General features: G+C 42.3%; 1 protein-coding gene and 1 pseudogene across 4 annotated transcripts in view; one reads left to right on the top strand and one right to left on the bottom strand.

Annotated features, from left to right (window-relative positions):
- The window catches only part of AP2B1 (adaptor related protein complex 2 subunit beta 1), a 126395-nt gene that overhangs the window by 1967 nt on the left and 107656 nt on the right, over positions 1-16772 (bottom strand). For all 4 annotated transcript variants that reach the window (XM_015078452.3, XM_015078454.3, XM_015078453.3 and 1 more), the window contains 3 exons: positions 13473-13557; positions 12470-12556; positions 5351-5505 (listed from right to left, as the gene is read on the bottom strand). In XM_015078452.3, the coding sequence (XP_014933938.1) occupies positions 5351-5505; positions 12470-12556; positions 13473-13557 (327 nt within the window). The remainder of the gene's footprint in view (positions 1-5350; positions 5506-12469; positions 12557-13472; positions 13558-16772) is intronic.
- LOC113592583 (60S ribosomal protein L26-like) lies at positions 1411-3066 on the top strand (annotated as a pseudogene).

Below are 16772 nucleotides of genomic sequence, written 5' to 3'. Positions count from 1 at the left end.
CATTGTTTTCATCTATTAGGGTATGTAAGCAAAACCTGTCTTTAATCATATAGCACTATGAGATGTTACATTCCTTTACCTCTTTATTCTCAGAGACACTGGGCAATTTCACATAGTACAAAAGGTGACAATATATTTAGCAAAAATATCAGGAAGATATTGGTCAACCCTGAATTTCTTTTTGTTTTTGTTTTTTTAATTTAAACTCAAGTTAGTTGAAATACAGTGTAGTATTAGTTTCAGGAGTAGAATCCAGTGATTCATCACTTACATATAACACCCAGTGCTCATCCCACAAGTGCCCTCCTTAATGCCCATCACCCAGTCAACCCATCATCCCCCATCCACCTCCCCTCCAGCAACCCTGTTTGTTCTCTGTATTTACAAGTCTCTTATGGTTTGCCTCCCTCTCTGTTTTTATCTTATTTTTCCTTCCCTTCCCCTAGGTTCACCTGTTTTGTTTCTTAAATTTCATATGTGAGTGAAATCAGATAGTATTTGTCTTTCTCTGACTTATTTTGCTCAGGCTAATACACTCTAGTTCCATCCATGTTGTTGCAACCCTGAATTTCTTGAAAAAAACGTACATCCTCAAAAGTTTAAAAATGCAAAAACCAGGGCACCTGGCTGACTCAGTCAGTAGAGCATGTGACTCTTGATCTCAGGGTTGTGAGTTTGAGGCCCACCTTGGGCACAGAGATTACTTTAAAAAAAAAAAAAAAAAAAAAAAGGTAAAACCCAAAAACCAGCCAAACAAAAGAACATCAAAAGAGGCTCTATTTATTTACAGCTTTAATATTCGGTCTCTAAGGCACTTTCAAAGTTGCTGTTTGACATTAATCAGGAAGGCAATTCTGACAAATGTAAAAACAAAAACAAAAAACAACCCAAAACCAAAAAACAACCCCGACTAATTTAAGAATGTCATTATGCATAGAAAACAGCTCCCTACTTTGGTCAAAGTTGCAGCTCTAGGCATTTCCCTGACTATAGAGGCAATTCTCTACCTCCTCCTCCACAGCCTCTCCACTGCCAGTGTCGTGGAAAATTCTCGTGGGAAAGTATGTGGGTTCAGAAGAGGAGGAGAGGAAGCTAAAAAGAGGACGACCAGCCTAAGGGAGTTAACTCTCAGACTACAGAGGGGTGGTTCCTCTCCCCCAAAATATTTTTTCCACACCTTTGTAAGATGTACCATTTGGAGACTCTTTTTTTGTTGTTGTTGTTCATGACTGGTAAGGAAATGTTGCCTTCCTCTACAAAAGCCCGATCTGCCAAGCTAGCACTGGGGAGAGGGGAGTAGTCATGGACAGATCAGGCCTGGACTCTAAGTTTCAGCTGCTCTTTGCAGAGGGGGTTGGATGAGGAAGAATCAATCTTTCTCTCCTTATATCATACTCCCCTCTCCAAGCCATGCCAACCTCTAACAAAGGGTCAGGTTTAGGCTTAAACTTATCTTTTGCTTTCCAACTAAGACAAGCTAGAATGAATTAAAAAAAAAAAAAAAAAAAGATTTTCCTAAATCCTGAAGAAAGTACAAGGGAAACATACATTAAAAAAACAATTAATAAAACCAAATAATTTGACTTATAAAATAAAGGTGCAACTCTGGGTCTTGTTTTGCATGGTTACTAAGGGAAAAGAGACCTTACCAGGGTTTTAACTTTTGAACTGCTGGCCTACTTATGTGACACATCTTTAATACCAACCACTCTGGAATGTCACACATCCAGACCCACTGAGGAAAGAAGAATTGCCTCTTATGCCTAAGTAAGCCAAGGATTTAACACATCTACTTCTGGTTTACAGTCTGGAACACATACTTTTTCACCAGGGACAAGTTACCTTTCCCGATAAGATGTAGCTGCTTAGAGTGACAGGGCCTCATCCTTACAGGATAAACATCTTTCCTAATGAAATACAGTAAGGGGTAGGGGGGAGGGAGTGATTTATCCACCTCTTAGGAGGCTTAGGGACCACCGGTCCTCTAGCATTAGTACTGGCTCAACCAGATTTTCTTCCTCCTTAACACCTTGCTGAGACAGATCAATAGTGTAATAGGTGTTAGGGTGATGGAAGGAAGAAAACAGACCCCAGGGACTTTGAAGTCTGCAGCACCATTTAGGGGAATGGATTAGGTCTGTGTCACATGTTGTGATGGAAAATTTGGATTGTTCTGTGGGCAGAAGGAACCTAGACACCAGATGGATGGAAAACAGGAAAGAGGGCAAGGAAGTATAAACAAATTTACCATTTATAAATACAACGAAAGAAGGGAGGTGGGTGTGGCTATAAAAAGGCACAATGAGGACAAAATCCCACTGGATTATTTCTTACAACTGCACATAAATCTGTATCTTAAAAATTAAAAAATATACATAGGAGGCTCTTCCCTTCTGTGGCCACTGCTGAAGCTCCAGTGGCCAAAACGAAGTTCAATCCCTTTGTGACTTCTGACCGGAGGAAGAACCGTAAAAGGCATGTCAATGCACCCTCCCGCATTTGCAGGAAGATTTTGTCTTCCCCTCTTTCCAAACAGCTGAGACAGAAGTACAATGTTCGATCCACGCCCAGCCAAAAGGATGAGGAAGTAAGTACAGGTTGTGCGAGGGCACTACAGAGGTCAGCAAATTGGCAACGTAGTCCAGGTTTACAGGAAGAAATACGTCATCTACACTGAACGAGTACAGCGAGAGAGGGCGAAAGGCACAACTGTCCATGTGGGCATCCAGCCTGGCAAGGTGGTTATTACTAGACTAAAACTGCAAAGACCACAAGAAGATCCTTGAACATAAAGCCAAATCTTGCAAGTAGGAAAGGAAAAGGGCAAATATAAAAAAGAAATAATTGGGAAGATGTAGGAATAAAATAATCTTATATATGACTTTATATAAAAACTGTTAAAATGAAAAAATAGGGGAGGAAATATCCTTCAACAGGTGAATGGATAAGCAGTGGTACATCCATATGGTGGACTACTACTCGGTCATAACGAGCAAACTACTGTTACACATTAACAACCTGGATGAATGTTAAGGGTATTGTGCTAACCGAAAAGAAAAAAAAAAAAACAAAAAAAACAAACAAAACGTCAAAAGATTTCATATTTTAAGAATTTAAATTTATAGTACACTCTCAAAATGACAAAATTACAGTAATGGAGAGAACATCAGTGGTTGCCAGGGCACAGGGCTGGATGAGAATCTGGCTATAAAGGGAGAGCAAGAACGGAACTTCTTTGCAGTGACGCAACAGTTCGATGTCCTGCCTGTGGTGATGACTATACCAATCTACACACATGTAGTAAGAGTGCACAGTGCTGTACACTTGCCAACCACCCCCATCAACAGTAACAGAATAATGTATGACGTGGTGAAATCTGAGTAAGGGCTAAGTTTAGTTAATAGTATTGTACCAATATCGATAACCTGTTTGAGAATGTACTATGGGCATTATAAGATGTTACCAATAGGGAAAACTGGGTGAAAGACATGTGGGAACCCGGTACCGTTTTCAAAGTTTGTCAGTCTCAACTTATTTCAAAATAAAAAAGTTAGAAAATTTTAAACAAGCAATGTTTAAGACAGTGACATTAAGAGGTCCTTCTCCAAATTCTCACTATCCTCACAGTGAAGATGGTGTAAGGGTCAAGATATAACCTGAATTCTAAGCATAACACAACTACCAACAAATTACATGATCTTGGACAAGTTGATGAACACTCTTAACTTTGGTTTCCTTATCTGCAAACAAGGAGTGACCACGCTTCTTTAACATAGCTGAGATGAAAGCCTGTACACAATAAAATAGATAAACAAAACGCACACTCTCTCTCTGAGCACATTATTATTTTTCAATGCTTAGTTATTTGTTTTGAGAGACTGAGTGAGAGCAGGGGAGGGGCAGACAGAGACGGGAAGAGACAGAATCCCAAGCAGGCTCTGCAATGTCAGCACACAGCCCCATGTGGGACTTAATCCCACGAACCAGGAGATCATGACCTGAGCTGAAATCAAGTCAGACGCTTAACCAACTGAGCCACCCAGGCGCCCCTCTCTTAAGAGCACATTTCTAAGGAAGAAAATAGAGTTATTTTACAAGACCCGATTCGACAGTTTAGACCTGCCCTTTCAGCAACAGCACAGAAGGGTTTTTTCCTTTCTTAGGGAACTCAAAGTAAACGATGGGGTAGTTTCTTTCCAAAAAAGATGAGACTGGTGGAGGAGAAGGTGGGTGGAAGGAGTGTCTAGTTCATGGAGGAAGCCTGAAGTTTCCCACTCACAAAAATCTAGCTTGATAGAACTAAGGAGTGTGTGCGTGCGTGCATGCATGCGCGTGTACACACACACACACACAGACAGTAACACACGTGTGCTTCCAGCTGCTTCAAAGGAGGGAACTAGTAGGGAAAACACAAGAATTCTCAGTTCCGGGTGGTGCTATTCCCTTGATGTATGCTAATGAAAACAGACTTGGCTGTTAAAATTAAGGAGTGCGGTCACAGACTTTTCTCACTAGTGGCTAAAATGGCCTCTTAATCTCCTATTCAGCTTCTTCAGTATTGAACCATATTCTCTTCTGTCACTTTCCTGTCCCTTCATTCAAAACAGCCTACAGAAACCTCAAAGACAACATAAGATTAAGATATTTTCCCCATCCCAGGAGCTTTCATTTTACAAAATGCAGATGACAAGCAGCATCCTGTTGGGAGATCACATGTCATAACAGCAAACAATGTCCAGTACCTGAGGGGTCAGTCTTTGTTGTTCAAGGCAATCACTCCTGCTCTAAAAATACTGCCAGAATTTTAATTTTAGTCCAGTTATGGAACCAAAGGAGTTTTCCAAACTAAAGTCCCCTTGCAGTCTTCCAAAGGTGTGCCCCAGTTTCGCCTCACCTTTCTCAGCGGGCATTTCAGGACACACGGTGCTGTGAAAACAAAGGCTTATAAGGCTCATGTGTCTATGACTCTGACAGTCTTAAGTCATGAACTCCAAGGGCAGGAAAGAAGGCCTTCTTGAAATGAGCTATGTAAACAGCCCTCTTAGCAGCTTGTGACAGCACCACATGCACAGAAATGCTAGAGAAGTATCGTGAGGAACCCTGCACGTTCCAGAGCAAGTCCACACACTCCCTGCTGCCAGAGCCACCGTGCCTACTGGATGGGGCAGACAGACACTGAAGAGACAAGGTCCTCCAATGAGGTGAATGGGGGCTTCTTGACTGACTGCTTGTTTTGGATGTCTGGGGTCTGCAGCGCCTCCTCCAGGTCTTTCCGTGGTGCTAAGAAGAAATGAAAGGGCTCTTACCTCCCTCCTTGAACCCATCTCACCTATTTTGAGAAAGGCCTTACCGTATAATTTGGGTTTCCTGGCTGGATACGTAGCTCAGCCAAAATCCAAATGCCATTAGTGAGCTTCAGGGATTGGTACAGCATGTCCTGCCCTTCCACATTCCTCTTGGCGATAGTATAAACGTTGTTGTTTTGCAATTTGCTGGAAACAGTGTCTAGAAACACAGATTAAAAATTCAAAATGTTAACCTTCAGTTAAAATAACAGATGCATGCTAACTTTTCTGACATCCTCATGAGCCACACGTATAGTCTCCTGAGAAGCACGGTCATACTCACGCAGGCACACATTTCAGAAAGCCCTTCACCCACAACAGCAGTGCGTGAGGAAGAGGCTCTTGAAGTGCCTAACAGATTCCAGGAGAGAAAAACAGAGTAAGGTGCACCTAAACATTAGTGTAAAGATTACCTGTGGAGATTATGGTGGGGTCAGAGAGTTGGTAATCTGAAACTAGGGGCTAGACGGATAAAAACGCTCTGAAGAGGACAAAGACAGCAGGTGTAAAGGTACTGCTATAGTGCCTGCCATGTTGGTATCCACTTTTGGAACACTGCTCCCAGATCTACAGGGATACACAGACTGATGATCAAATCCACACTTACTTCCCAAATCGCTACTACTTCACTGTGAGCCACTCTGGCCTCAACTGCCAGGATCAGAAAAGGGCCCAGAGTTGTAGAAATCCTGCAAGTCAAATGTATTAACCTGGATGTTTCAGAATTTTTTTTTTTAAGCCGGCAAATGATTTCTCAAGCCTCCAATTATATCATAATACCATGCCTCCAAATTAATAAAGAAAAAGTCTCAACCAAAGACTGTGAGAAAGACTGAAGTCATGCTAAGAGGACGGCCGCCTGGCCCTATACCCGGGACTGTGGCTGCTCAGCACAGCAGAGGCGTCTGTGGCCCCCGGCCCAGGGTAAGACCTGGTTGGTGTTTGTGGTCTTTCCTGTGACTGCCACATCCCAGAGACATGAAGGTCCAGAATTAAAGGTCATTTCAGTCTCCTTGTTCTCTGACTGCCAAAAGGAGAGATGGTGAAGCATCAGAGAAAGAAACTCCTAAGAACAGAGACGAATAAATGCTGCTTCTTTGTTGAGAGTTTATTACGTTTGTTTCTGATGAGAATTCAAATTACTCATGCTGACTTCAGGAATTCTCCACATAAACATCTGTCCTATTCTGTTGTGCTCTCTAGGAAAAAAATGCAATGATGGCTGGCCTCTCTGCTCTCCCTAGAGAAGAAGCTCTCTGAGCACAGGGATCCTGGAGTTTCTCATCATTGTCCCATGGTACCTGGGGCACAATGGGTACTTGCCATCAATACCGGCGAATGAGCCTCTGACTGGTGCTAGAGAGGCCGATTTATACACATACACACACACACACACACACACACACACACACACACACACTGCCATAGGCATTAAAAACCACCTACTTAGATGTGGGCTAATCTTGGAAGTAGTTCTTACTCTCATATCTTTCTCCCACATTCAAACCAATGAGAGCTCAGCGAAGGAGGCATTAAAGCCCATTCATTAAACATTTGCACCATATTTAGTTGTTACTTAACTCTTCCCCTTTTACCTCCAAGTTTTCACTAACACCAAGCAGAGCAGTTATAACTTAAGAACCGGCTACCTCTGGGGAGCTAAAAAGTGTATCTCATGGTAATTATGTGCAATACTGTTGGAGGAGGGGGCCTCAACGTGCTTTTTAATCACCTTCTTGAGGGTCAGGCAGTTCTGCCACCTTGGTTCCCATAATGAAGGGCTCTTGCAACTTACACTGAGTTGCTAGGCAACATCACCAGCTGGAGTTTGGCTAATGTATTTTGACAGAAATGTCCTGTTTTAAGACAGGGGGGCTTGTTTTAAGTTGTAAAAGCTATTCCTAACTTTCAAGGCTCTTGCCCATTTCCAAGGAAACAGAAAACACACACAGGAGCTTTTACTGAAGAGGCACTTTGCTGCATGGGCAAAAAATGTGTTCTAGACTGTATATATAGCAAGGCCCAGGTTCCTACAGACTTCTCATGATTTCACCACTTACGTAAGAGATGACAGGGTAAGAAATGGAAGCACACAAATACACAAACACACTCAGCCTTCCAGAATTAAAAAATGTGGCAAACAGCCAGGCAGAATAAACAAGTTGAATGAAGGTAACGTTAATACATTTAGGAAACATTCTGGCCAGAAACCTGGCTCTGCTCCTACTGAATGGCTGTATATTTTATAATTTCTACCAGAAGACCAACTGCAGGGAGGGGTTTAGAACATAGGTATGCGTGAGTCAAGTTTTATAAATCTTACATATTAGGTTTGAGCTTGAAGACAGATAGAGGAAAGAATAATCGGACTGTACTAAATGTACTTATTAAGAATAGCAACGGGAGGGGCGCCTGGGTGGCTCAGTCGGTTGAGCATCCGACTTCGGCCCAGGTCATGATCTCAGTTTGTGGGTTCAAGCCCTGCATCAGGCTCTGTGCTGACAGCTTTCTCAGAGCCTGCAGCCTGCTTTGGATTCTGTGTCTCCTCTCTCTCTGCCCCTCCCTGGCTCATGCTCTGTCTCTCTCTGTCTCTCAAAAACAAATACATGTTAAAAAAAAAAAAAAAAAAGAATAGCAATGGGAGCCAGATGTGAGGAGGCTTCCCAGCCAGACTGGGATACATTTCTTGACAAGGTATCATTTGTGTGTGTGTGTGTGTGTGTGTGTGTGTGTGTGTGTGTGTGTGTGTTAACACACCTGAACTTCTGGGAAATAAGATGCAATCTTACCACCACTCTGAGAGTCTGAGAATGTTAGGAGGAGTTGTAAACACAAGGAGATCTGCCCTAAAGGACAGACTAAAAAAGATATCAAATAGGTTTATACTTGCTTTCAGATGTGGTTTCTTCTTGTTCATTTGTCTTCTTCTCCAAAGTTGGCTGAGTCTGGGGCCTAAAATCTGAGGAGGTGTGGATATGGTCTTCATTTTCCTACTTTAGCTAAGGTCACATCTCTTCCAGCACCAGGAAGAGTGGAGATGGTACTTATATTTGAGAGTGGGAAGGGGAAATTTACATTTGGGGCCAACTGAGTCCCAAACTACTACGACTGCTGAAAAAAACACATTTTACCATTTGAGCAACCAAACTCTACTTAAGTGATGGCCAGCGAAGCATTTCCATTTCTGACATGTTCCAAAGGACAGGGAGAGCGACAACAAAACAGAGAAACAGAACTCACCCCTACCTAAGTATCCCACCAGAAGAAAGATCTGTCCCCTACTGTAGTGCCTAACTAGTGAATACAGATACAATATGCCGCTGAGCTTTTAAAAATATAATAAACAATTAAAAAAAACAGGTTTGTAGACTGCTTGCCAGAAAGGCTCCTTTCTCGAAGCATTGCAACTAGTTCTTGTAAAATTAAGATAGTGATCCCAGACATACACTAACCCTGACATGTAGCTAATGGTAAGCTGCAGAACAGATTCATGCAAACTCTTGACACCAGGAGAGATGACAAGTGCTAGGAAGCAGGGAAACCCATATATTAGTGCCTTCGTGATTTAACATTTTCTAGTATTTACACAACTAGTGGTCCCACAAGCCCCTTATCATATACACCTTTCTATTAAGATCTGATTATAATTTTTAAGGCTTAGGAAGGGAAGAGGGTTTCCTGTTTATTTTCTATGGAAAGAAATGGAAGAGCAAAAGTGAAGACTGAAGGCCAGGTTGCTAAGTCCTTTAAGCCTGTGACTTCCTGTAGCCCTCAGAGTGTTAGTTCCATCTGTCAAATGTCTACTCTGGCACAGAAAAGCTATTTAAAGTGTTGGTGCTATTGTGATTAGGGCAGATCAGCTGGAAAGGATGGTATTTTTAGCTCCCAGCTAGACCCGGGGTGTTGAATCAGAAGGCACTAAACCTGGAAACATACTGTTAATAGAGCCCTCAGGACTGGAGGGAAATGTAAAGGCCAGGCCACTCCAGACTTTGGGGTGGATGCAGAGGAAAAGCTAGAAAGGATTAGTTGCAGGAAGTGGTCTTGCAGATTAGCAGTGATTTAGTGTGGGAAAATGATGGCCTTGGCCTCCTGAAGAAAACAAAAGTGGCTGTTTTTCCTTCCACTCCATATGCTGTGCTGCCATAAGGCAGTATGTCACTGAAAAACCAATTCGCTGGTATTTGGAGCACCCAAGGCAGTGAGGAACTGGCATGAAGCCATGGCAGAATTGATCAAAACTGAATTTGCTCTGAGAAACTGTGCCAGGCTACAGCAGAGGACGCAGCCCCACTGGGAGAAAGGCCAGACATCTCTTCCTTGGCAAGATCATAAATGTACACTAAGGTGCAGTAAGGGTTCAGAACTCCAATCTGGATGTAGGGGGATCTTTTATTTTGGCAGGCCAGACTAAAACCATCAGTCATCCAAACTTCTTTTTCTTTTTTTTTTTGAAAAACCATTTCCCTTTCGTACTGGATGTCTGAAACCAAACCTTTCCAATTACTCTGGCCTTTCTTTGTTCCCTATAGGCCAGTGTTTCCCAGATCATGCTCAAGGAACACTGGTGTTGGGGCGTCTGGCTGGCTCGGTCTGTGGAGCAGGTGACTCTTGATCTCGGGGTTGTGAGTTCGAGCCTCTATACTGGGTGTAGAGATTAAAATTAAATCTCAAAAAAAAAAAAAAAAAAGGAACACTGGTGTTCCACAGGATGTTAATAAGCGTGTTGTGATTTTAAATTTTTTTTTTTCAACGTTTATTTATTTTTGGGACAGAGAGAGACAGAGCATGAACGGGGGAGGGGCAGAGAGAGAGGGAGACACAGAATCGGAAACAGGCTCCAGGCTCTGAGCCATCAGCCCAGAGCCCGACGCGGGGCTCGAACCCACGGACCGCGAGATCGTGACCTGGCTGAAGTCGGACGCTTAACCGACTGCACCACCCAGGCGCCCCATGCGTGTTGTGATTTTAAATTCCATGGTCAATAAATTCAGTTAACCTTGAGTTAAACAGGTTTCCACAATGGTGGGCTCCTCAGCTTTTATGTGTGCTCACATGCAATGGCAACTTCTAGTAGAGGCCCATCATGCACTGCCTTTTGCAGCTGTAACCACAGAACCCCCTTTTTTCTTTGAGACACAAATGTTCTCAGGACAATAATACATGAAATGCTGCCATAGGACCAACTACCGCAAGAGTGACTTGAACGAAGGGTGTCTTCTAAGCTGGGTAGGAGTGCTTCTCTAACATGAACTGCTTTGGTTCTCACCATGAGCCACTGTGGATTCTGCACCTGACAGCTTCCTGCAGCACAGCTTCTGCCATGGAAGGCTACCCAAGCTCCTACACTCATGAAATGAGGCTTGTGGTAGCTGACCGTGAGCCTCAGAGAGGACAGGTAACACCGTCATCTACCTAGAATATGGCACCAAAAGCACCTCAACTGGATTATGATTTTTAAAACAATTTTTTTTAACATTTATTTATTTTTGAGAGACAGAGCATGAACAGGAGAGGAGCAGAGGAGGAGGGAGACACAGAATCCGAAGCAGGCTCCGGACTCTGAGCTGTCTGCACAGAGCCTGATGTGGGGCTCGAATTTGGGAATGGAGAGATCGTGACCTGAACTGAAGTCGGATGCTTGACCAACTGAGCCACCCAGGTGCCTCTGGATTATGACTTTTTATGAAAATGTAGCAAAAACTTCAGTTTTGTTTAATACATACATAACCAGTCAGGGTGAGAAACCTAGATCAAGACTCCATTAGGAAGAAGGCAGATGTTGTGGTGTTCCTGAAGAGAATCAACTACATAGTTATTACAATGGAAATTATAGAAGACTATCTCCTTAGACACTTCGTCAAAGGTTCAGGAGCAGCCCCATAAGAGAAGATCTGTCTGAACACAGAGGATGAATACATATATCATAGAGCCCCAAAAGACAAAAGTTAAAAAGAAAAGGTAGGAATGAGAGAAGACAGTGAGTTTCTCACCCTTCTCTGTACTCCCATACTGCCCCTTTCTCCCACTGCTGTGCTGCAGCTATGGTGGGACAGCCACTGAAAACCCCATGTGCAAACCACTGACAAATGAGGAGGAAATAGATAAAAGGAGGAGGAGAAGGTACCAAGCACCAAGGCTCATTTTCATTCAAACTTAGAAAGCTTTGTGCTAACCTCAAAAAAACAGAGCGACTGCCAGGGCGTCGGGGTGGCTCCGTCGATTAAGCATCCGACTCTTGGTTTCGGCTCAGGTCACGATCTCACAGTTCATGAGTTTGAGCCCTGCATCAGGCTCTGTGCTGGTAGCGCAGAGCCTGCTTGGGATTCTCTCTCTCTCCCTCTCTCTGTACCTCCCCTGCTCATTTGTTCTCTCTCTCTCTCTCTCAAAATAAATAAACATTAAAAAAAAAAAAAAAAAGAGAGCCTGGGACCAAGGCAGGACACTGCAAAGCTCAGGGCCCCTTCCAACTCCTCAGGAAACTTCCGTGAGACAAGCCCTATCAAGACCTAGGGAATAATACAGCTGTATGGTTTCTCCTCTTTGGGTTCCTGCTTTGATGTTCTATTGCAGTAATAAAATTAACTACAGAAGGGCCTGGGGCTTTTTAATGGTGATTACAGAGGTTAGTATCATCATATGAAAGTTGATACAACTCAAGGAAAAAAGCTAATTTAATCAATTATGATGTATTTTTGTTTAATTACAATCACAAGATTCTGCACAAGGATCTTAGAAAGTCACCTTTCTTCCAATACTGAAGGTTGATACAAAAGGAGAAACAGTCCTTTTAATCCTTGGGAGAGTGTATATCCTCAAATGCCACTTCAATTACTTGAGGCTTACAGGGGGATGTGCAAGAGACATGACTAACACATGTTCAACTGCTAAAGAACTGGGTGGATGGGCCCATTCTAGTTTGTGAAATCTGTTAGCTTGTGAATGACGTAGTACCCTGCATAAAAACATCTCAAGTTTTTAAAGAGAAGTTTACACAGTCAAATACCTAGCATATAGCCACCAGAAACAAGTAGATGTGGAAAGCAGAGGTAATTAAAAACAAATTTTTCAAGCACCTAATTTGATTTACTAAGCTGCACAAGAAATTCAGAGTCATTACTCACCAGCATTTAAATGACATTCCTTAATCTGAAACTGAAGTTCATTTTCGTTGGGAATATCCTTCCATGTTGCGAGGAAGACCTGGCGTTCTGTGTGGGGAAGCAGAGGGAAGGGGAGGATGTGTAGTCTGCCAATATTCCGATTTCTGACGCCTTAACCACTTCTCTTCAGGAGTGCTGGCTCTTACAACACAGCCAGGAGCGGCCAAGACCCAGAGCCAGTCCTCAGCTGTGCAAATACTCCACACCGATCAATCTCACATCACTGGAAAAAGTCTACATCCAGGATTCAGTGCTGGCTCCACTGTTCTCCTGTTTCATGACTTTGGGTAAGTCTTGTGATCTTTCTGACCCTTAATCTCATCATATGTAATTACATCTGTCCTGCCTACCCAAAGAGCCATTTTAAGAATCAAATCAATTAAGTACCAATACAATTAATATGTACCAGTATAAGTGAGTGTTATTAGGTGGTGGTTTCTTAAGTAAGGGAAGACAGAAATGTCAACAACCACATGAGGAGTACTAATGGTTTACTGCAAATTACTGAATTCTTATTTTGAGACAGTAAGAACTTAGTATAGGGCTAAGTGCTAAATCTGCATATATTATCTCATCAAGTCTTTACAATAACTACTTCCGTTTTGCAAACTTGGAAACTGAAACTCTGGAAAGTTAAGCACCTTGCCACAACCACACAGCTAACAAACAGCGAAGGTGAGATTCAAATCCACATCTCCTTGTCACCAAACCACTTACTCTATGCTGGAGTGACCGGATTATTCAGAAAACCGGCACTATGATAGAACAACAGCAAGGCAAGATCAACTGTGACTCAGGAGAATAAATATAATTAGTAAGCATTAGGCCTTTAAAACAGGCTTACCCTCCCCCCCCACCTTTTTTTTTTTTTTCAATCTTAAAAAAACTTCTGGGCTATACTCTGTCTGACATTCAGAGGAAGGGCAAAGGTATATTTGGCAGAAGGACAGGAGGACGTACTTACCCATTTTGCCATCTTCTACAAAAAGCACATTGAGTGGGATGAGGCAGCTGAAGTAGAAGACATCAATATTGTTTTTCACAGCCACCTGCCAAGAAAGTATCGAGGGAAAATCAGGACATCATAGGAAGCCAGGTAGGAGGGAAAGAACAGTATGTGTCTAGAAATATATCACTCTATTTCCTTCCTCTTACAGACAGTGCAGGACTTCCGAAATCAAGACATACCAGCCCATACACTGCAAAGCACATCCCTTACTCATTCCACTGTCAGAGCCCTGGACAACCCGCAACTCTACCTCTTTCCAGAAGGAGCCCTGGAGGGATAAATTGAAGGCGTCAAGTTCTGCACCCAGAATAAACTATTCAGTTATTGTTTGTTTCCATGATTATTAACAGTAGTAGCTTCTGCTCCCACTTACTAAGTACTATTAATGATATTATTTCTAATCCTCATTGTTATTATCCCAAAGTAGGTGTCACTCCCCGCTCATCTGACAGATGAGGAACTGAGGTTCCGAAAGATTAAGTAACATCCAGGGTCACACTGCTAGTGCACAGACGTAGCAGGCTCAAAAGCAAATTTGACTCCAAACCTTTACTTTTTCCTCTTTCCAAAGTAACTGGTGCCAGACAGCACTACCCACCCCCCATCACCTTTCTAGATACAAGTTTTAAAGTTTTTCTTTTATAAAATCTTCTTTCTTAAGCCCTATGGTTGGAAAAAGCTTGCCGGTCAAACACTGCTAAATCTGAGGACTAGAAGAAGGAAAAGACTTACAGCAAGCAAAGAAATGAGTTTTCTTGTCACAATACAAGCTCCTGACTTAGGGAGGCTGTGAATTCTACCACAGCCTGTTGTTCAATTCAGAGCATGCTGTTTATATTTCTAAAAAGCTACAATAAGTACTTTTATTCAGGGGTGACACTGATTGGTGTATATATTCAGAAACAGGCAGGTTCCACTGCAGCAGATGACAAAAACCACACACTGTAAGATGGGAGAGGAGGAGACGAACTGCTCTAAACCACCACCTCCCACTGGTTTCAGTCACTAGTAACTTTCCCATCTATGCTCTTGGCACGGCAGGAAAACAGTCCTCTGGGTAAGTCCTATAATCAGTAACCATGCCTACTTCTCTTTCCTTTTGCTCTCAACAAATAAACTTAAAAAAAAAGGGGGGGGGCTTATCTAGCACCCCTCCTTCACTCCTTTGGGGCAAATGTCCAAACTTCAACAGCGTATCTAGCTCTTTATCAAACCTTTGGCCACGAGATATAAATATCCTCTTTTCAAGTTTTTCCAGTTCTTTTACATTTATCATCAACTCAACTCCCCCAGCTTAAATAATACCTTTACTTCCTCTCCATAATTTGGTTATGTCTACTTGACACTGTCTTTCTCTTCTCTCTCTCCCAGAAGAACCCATCAAATTACTTTCTTTGTAACTTGTGCTTTTCAATTACCAATCCCCTAGGAGTTTCTGACCTATATCACATAATCTGATGCCCCAAATGCTGAGACAGCAGGATTCTAAAAAAGCTAGAGTCTAGTAAATGTAAGCAGAGTAACCTCAGGAAAGAGGACCACAGACATTTACATGTACTAGAGTACCACTTGAAAAGATTTATACCAGTTGTGGGCTGCTGGCAAAGAGGTATTTTCTAAATCATCTGGTACTCAGCAATGAGAGAACTCTTACTTCAAATAAGGGCATCAAGAAGATCCTGAGGTAGTGCCAAGCTCTGTAAATGGTATTTATTTAGAAGGGAAAACTGAGGTGGGCTAGTGTGGGTTATAGAAAAGTCTTATGAGAAATGTGAGTGATTATCATTACTATCATCTTTGAATATAAAGCAGTCATATTTCACAATGTGCCACTCATTCAAACATTTATTAGTGTTTACTATATCCCAAGCATTTGAAATAGAAGGAAGAATACAGAAAATATAATCTTTGTCCTCCAGGGGATAACATTAGTGGTTCTTAACCAGACATATTAGAATCATCTGGAGAGATTTTTCAAAACAGAAACCAAGGCTTCATCCTATGTAAATAACAATCTAAATCTGAAGCCTGGCGTGGTCTAGTTTGGAAAAAGTTCTTAGGAAGACCAAGCAGAGAAGCAATTAATTTCAAACAGTGTCACCTAAGGAGTCTGAATAAGCTTGCAAGTATCTTATTCTTCTGAGGGAATCCTTCTAATTGGAGCCTTTTAACAATGGAAAAGACATGAAAAGCTCCTCTAGGTCAGTAGTGCTAAACCATTCTACCTCGGGGACCCCCTTGACAACAGGTAAAAGTCACGGACCCTCTTCCTGAAAAACATACATGCAACATTTTGACATACAATTTCAGGGATTTCAGGACACCCTGAATACTATCCTGGGACTTCTGCTCTAGAATAATTCTGAGAAGCTGGGACACCCAGATCAGAGGCAGCAGACACAGTGGTGGTTCAGAACGTGGACTTGGGAACCAGACCTGACCACCTGATTTCAAATTCTGACTCTGTCACATTTACTAGCTGTTGTGACTTTAGGCAAGGAGTACTCAGCTCAGTGTCCTGTCCACAGATGAAGATAATGGTGCTGAATGCATGGATTGTTAAGAGAATAGTGAGTGAGTACTGATGAAGTACTTAGAATGGTGCCTGGCTTACAGTAAGTAAGCTAACAAGTGTCTGTGAAAGAAAAAAATCCCTCTTCTTTCATCCTCTTTTTTGCCTTTTTATTCAGAATTTTCATATAAAGGATAACCATACTAGACTCAAGCAAAAACTTACACATGCTCAAATGTAGTACTACCGCTATGCTAAAAAGAGATCAGAAGAGATTAAAAAAAAAAAAAAAGGCATGTTAGCAAACTGTTAGCTTAATGATTCTTCTTGCTACTGTGCCCTTAGTAAAATCTCTCTTTATGGGATCCACAGCACAGGTCACTCTGGAGGAGGCACTTCCCCTCTTACATTAGCTTTTCAGACTCTGTATTTGGTAGCTCCCAGTTTTACTCTCGGCTACTGCATCCATTCAAGAGTATATGGTTCTCTTGGATCTGACCCCTGCCTACCTCCTCTCCAGCCTATTTCCTTAACTTCAACCATATCAAAATTACTTCTTGTTCTCCAAACACTGAAACTCATAGCTCTGTGCCTTTTTACATATTGTTCTTCCTGCTTAATATATTCCCCTGAAGCTTCAGCTGTCTGAAAAATATCTTTTGTTGTTGTTGTTGTTTTGAGAGAGGGCGCAAATGAGGGAGGGGCAGAGAGGGAGAAAGAGAAGTGGGGCCTGTACTAACCTG

This window comes from Acinonyx jubatus, chromosome E1 (assembly GCF_027475565.1).
Source record: "Acinonyx jubatus isolate Ajub_Pintada_27869175 chromosome E1, VMU_Ajub_asm_v1.0, whole genome shotgun sequence".
Classification (NCBI taxonomy): Eukaryota; Metazoa; Chordata; class Mammalia; order Carnivora; family Felidae; genus Acinonyx; species Acinonyx jubatus.
The sequence above is the reverse complement of the archived record's forward strand: the minus strand, read 5'-3'. Positions and strand labels throughout refer to the sequence as shown.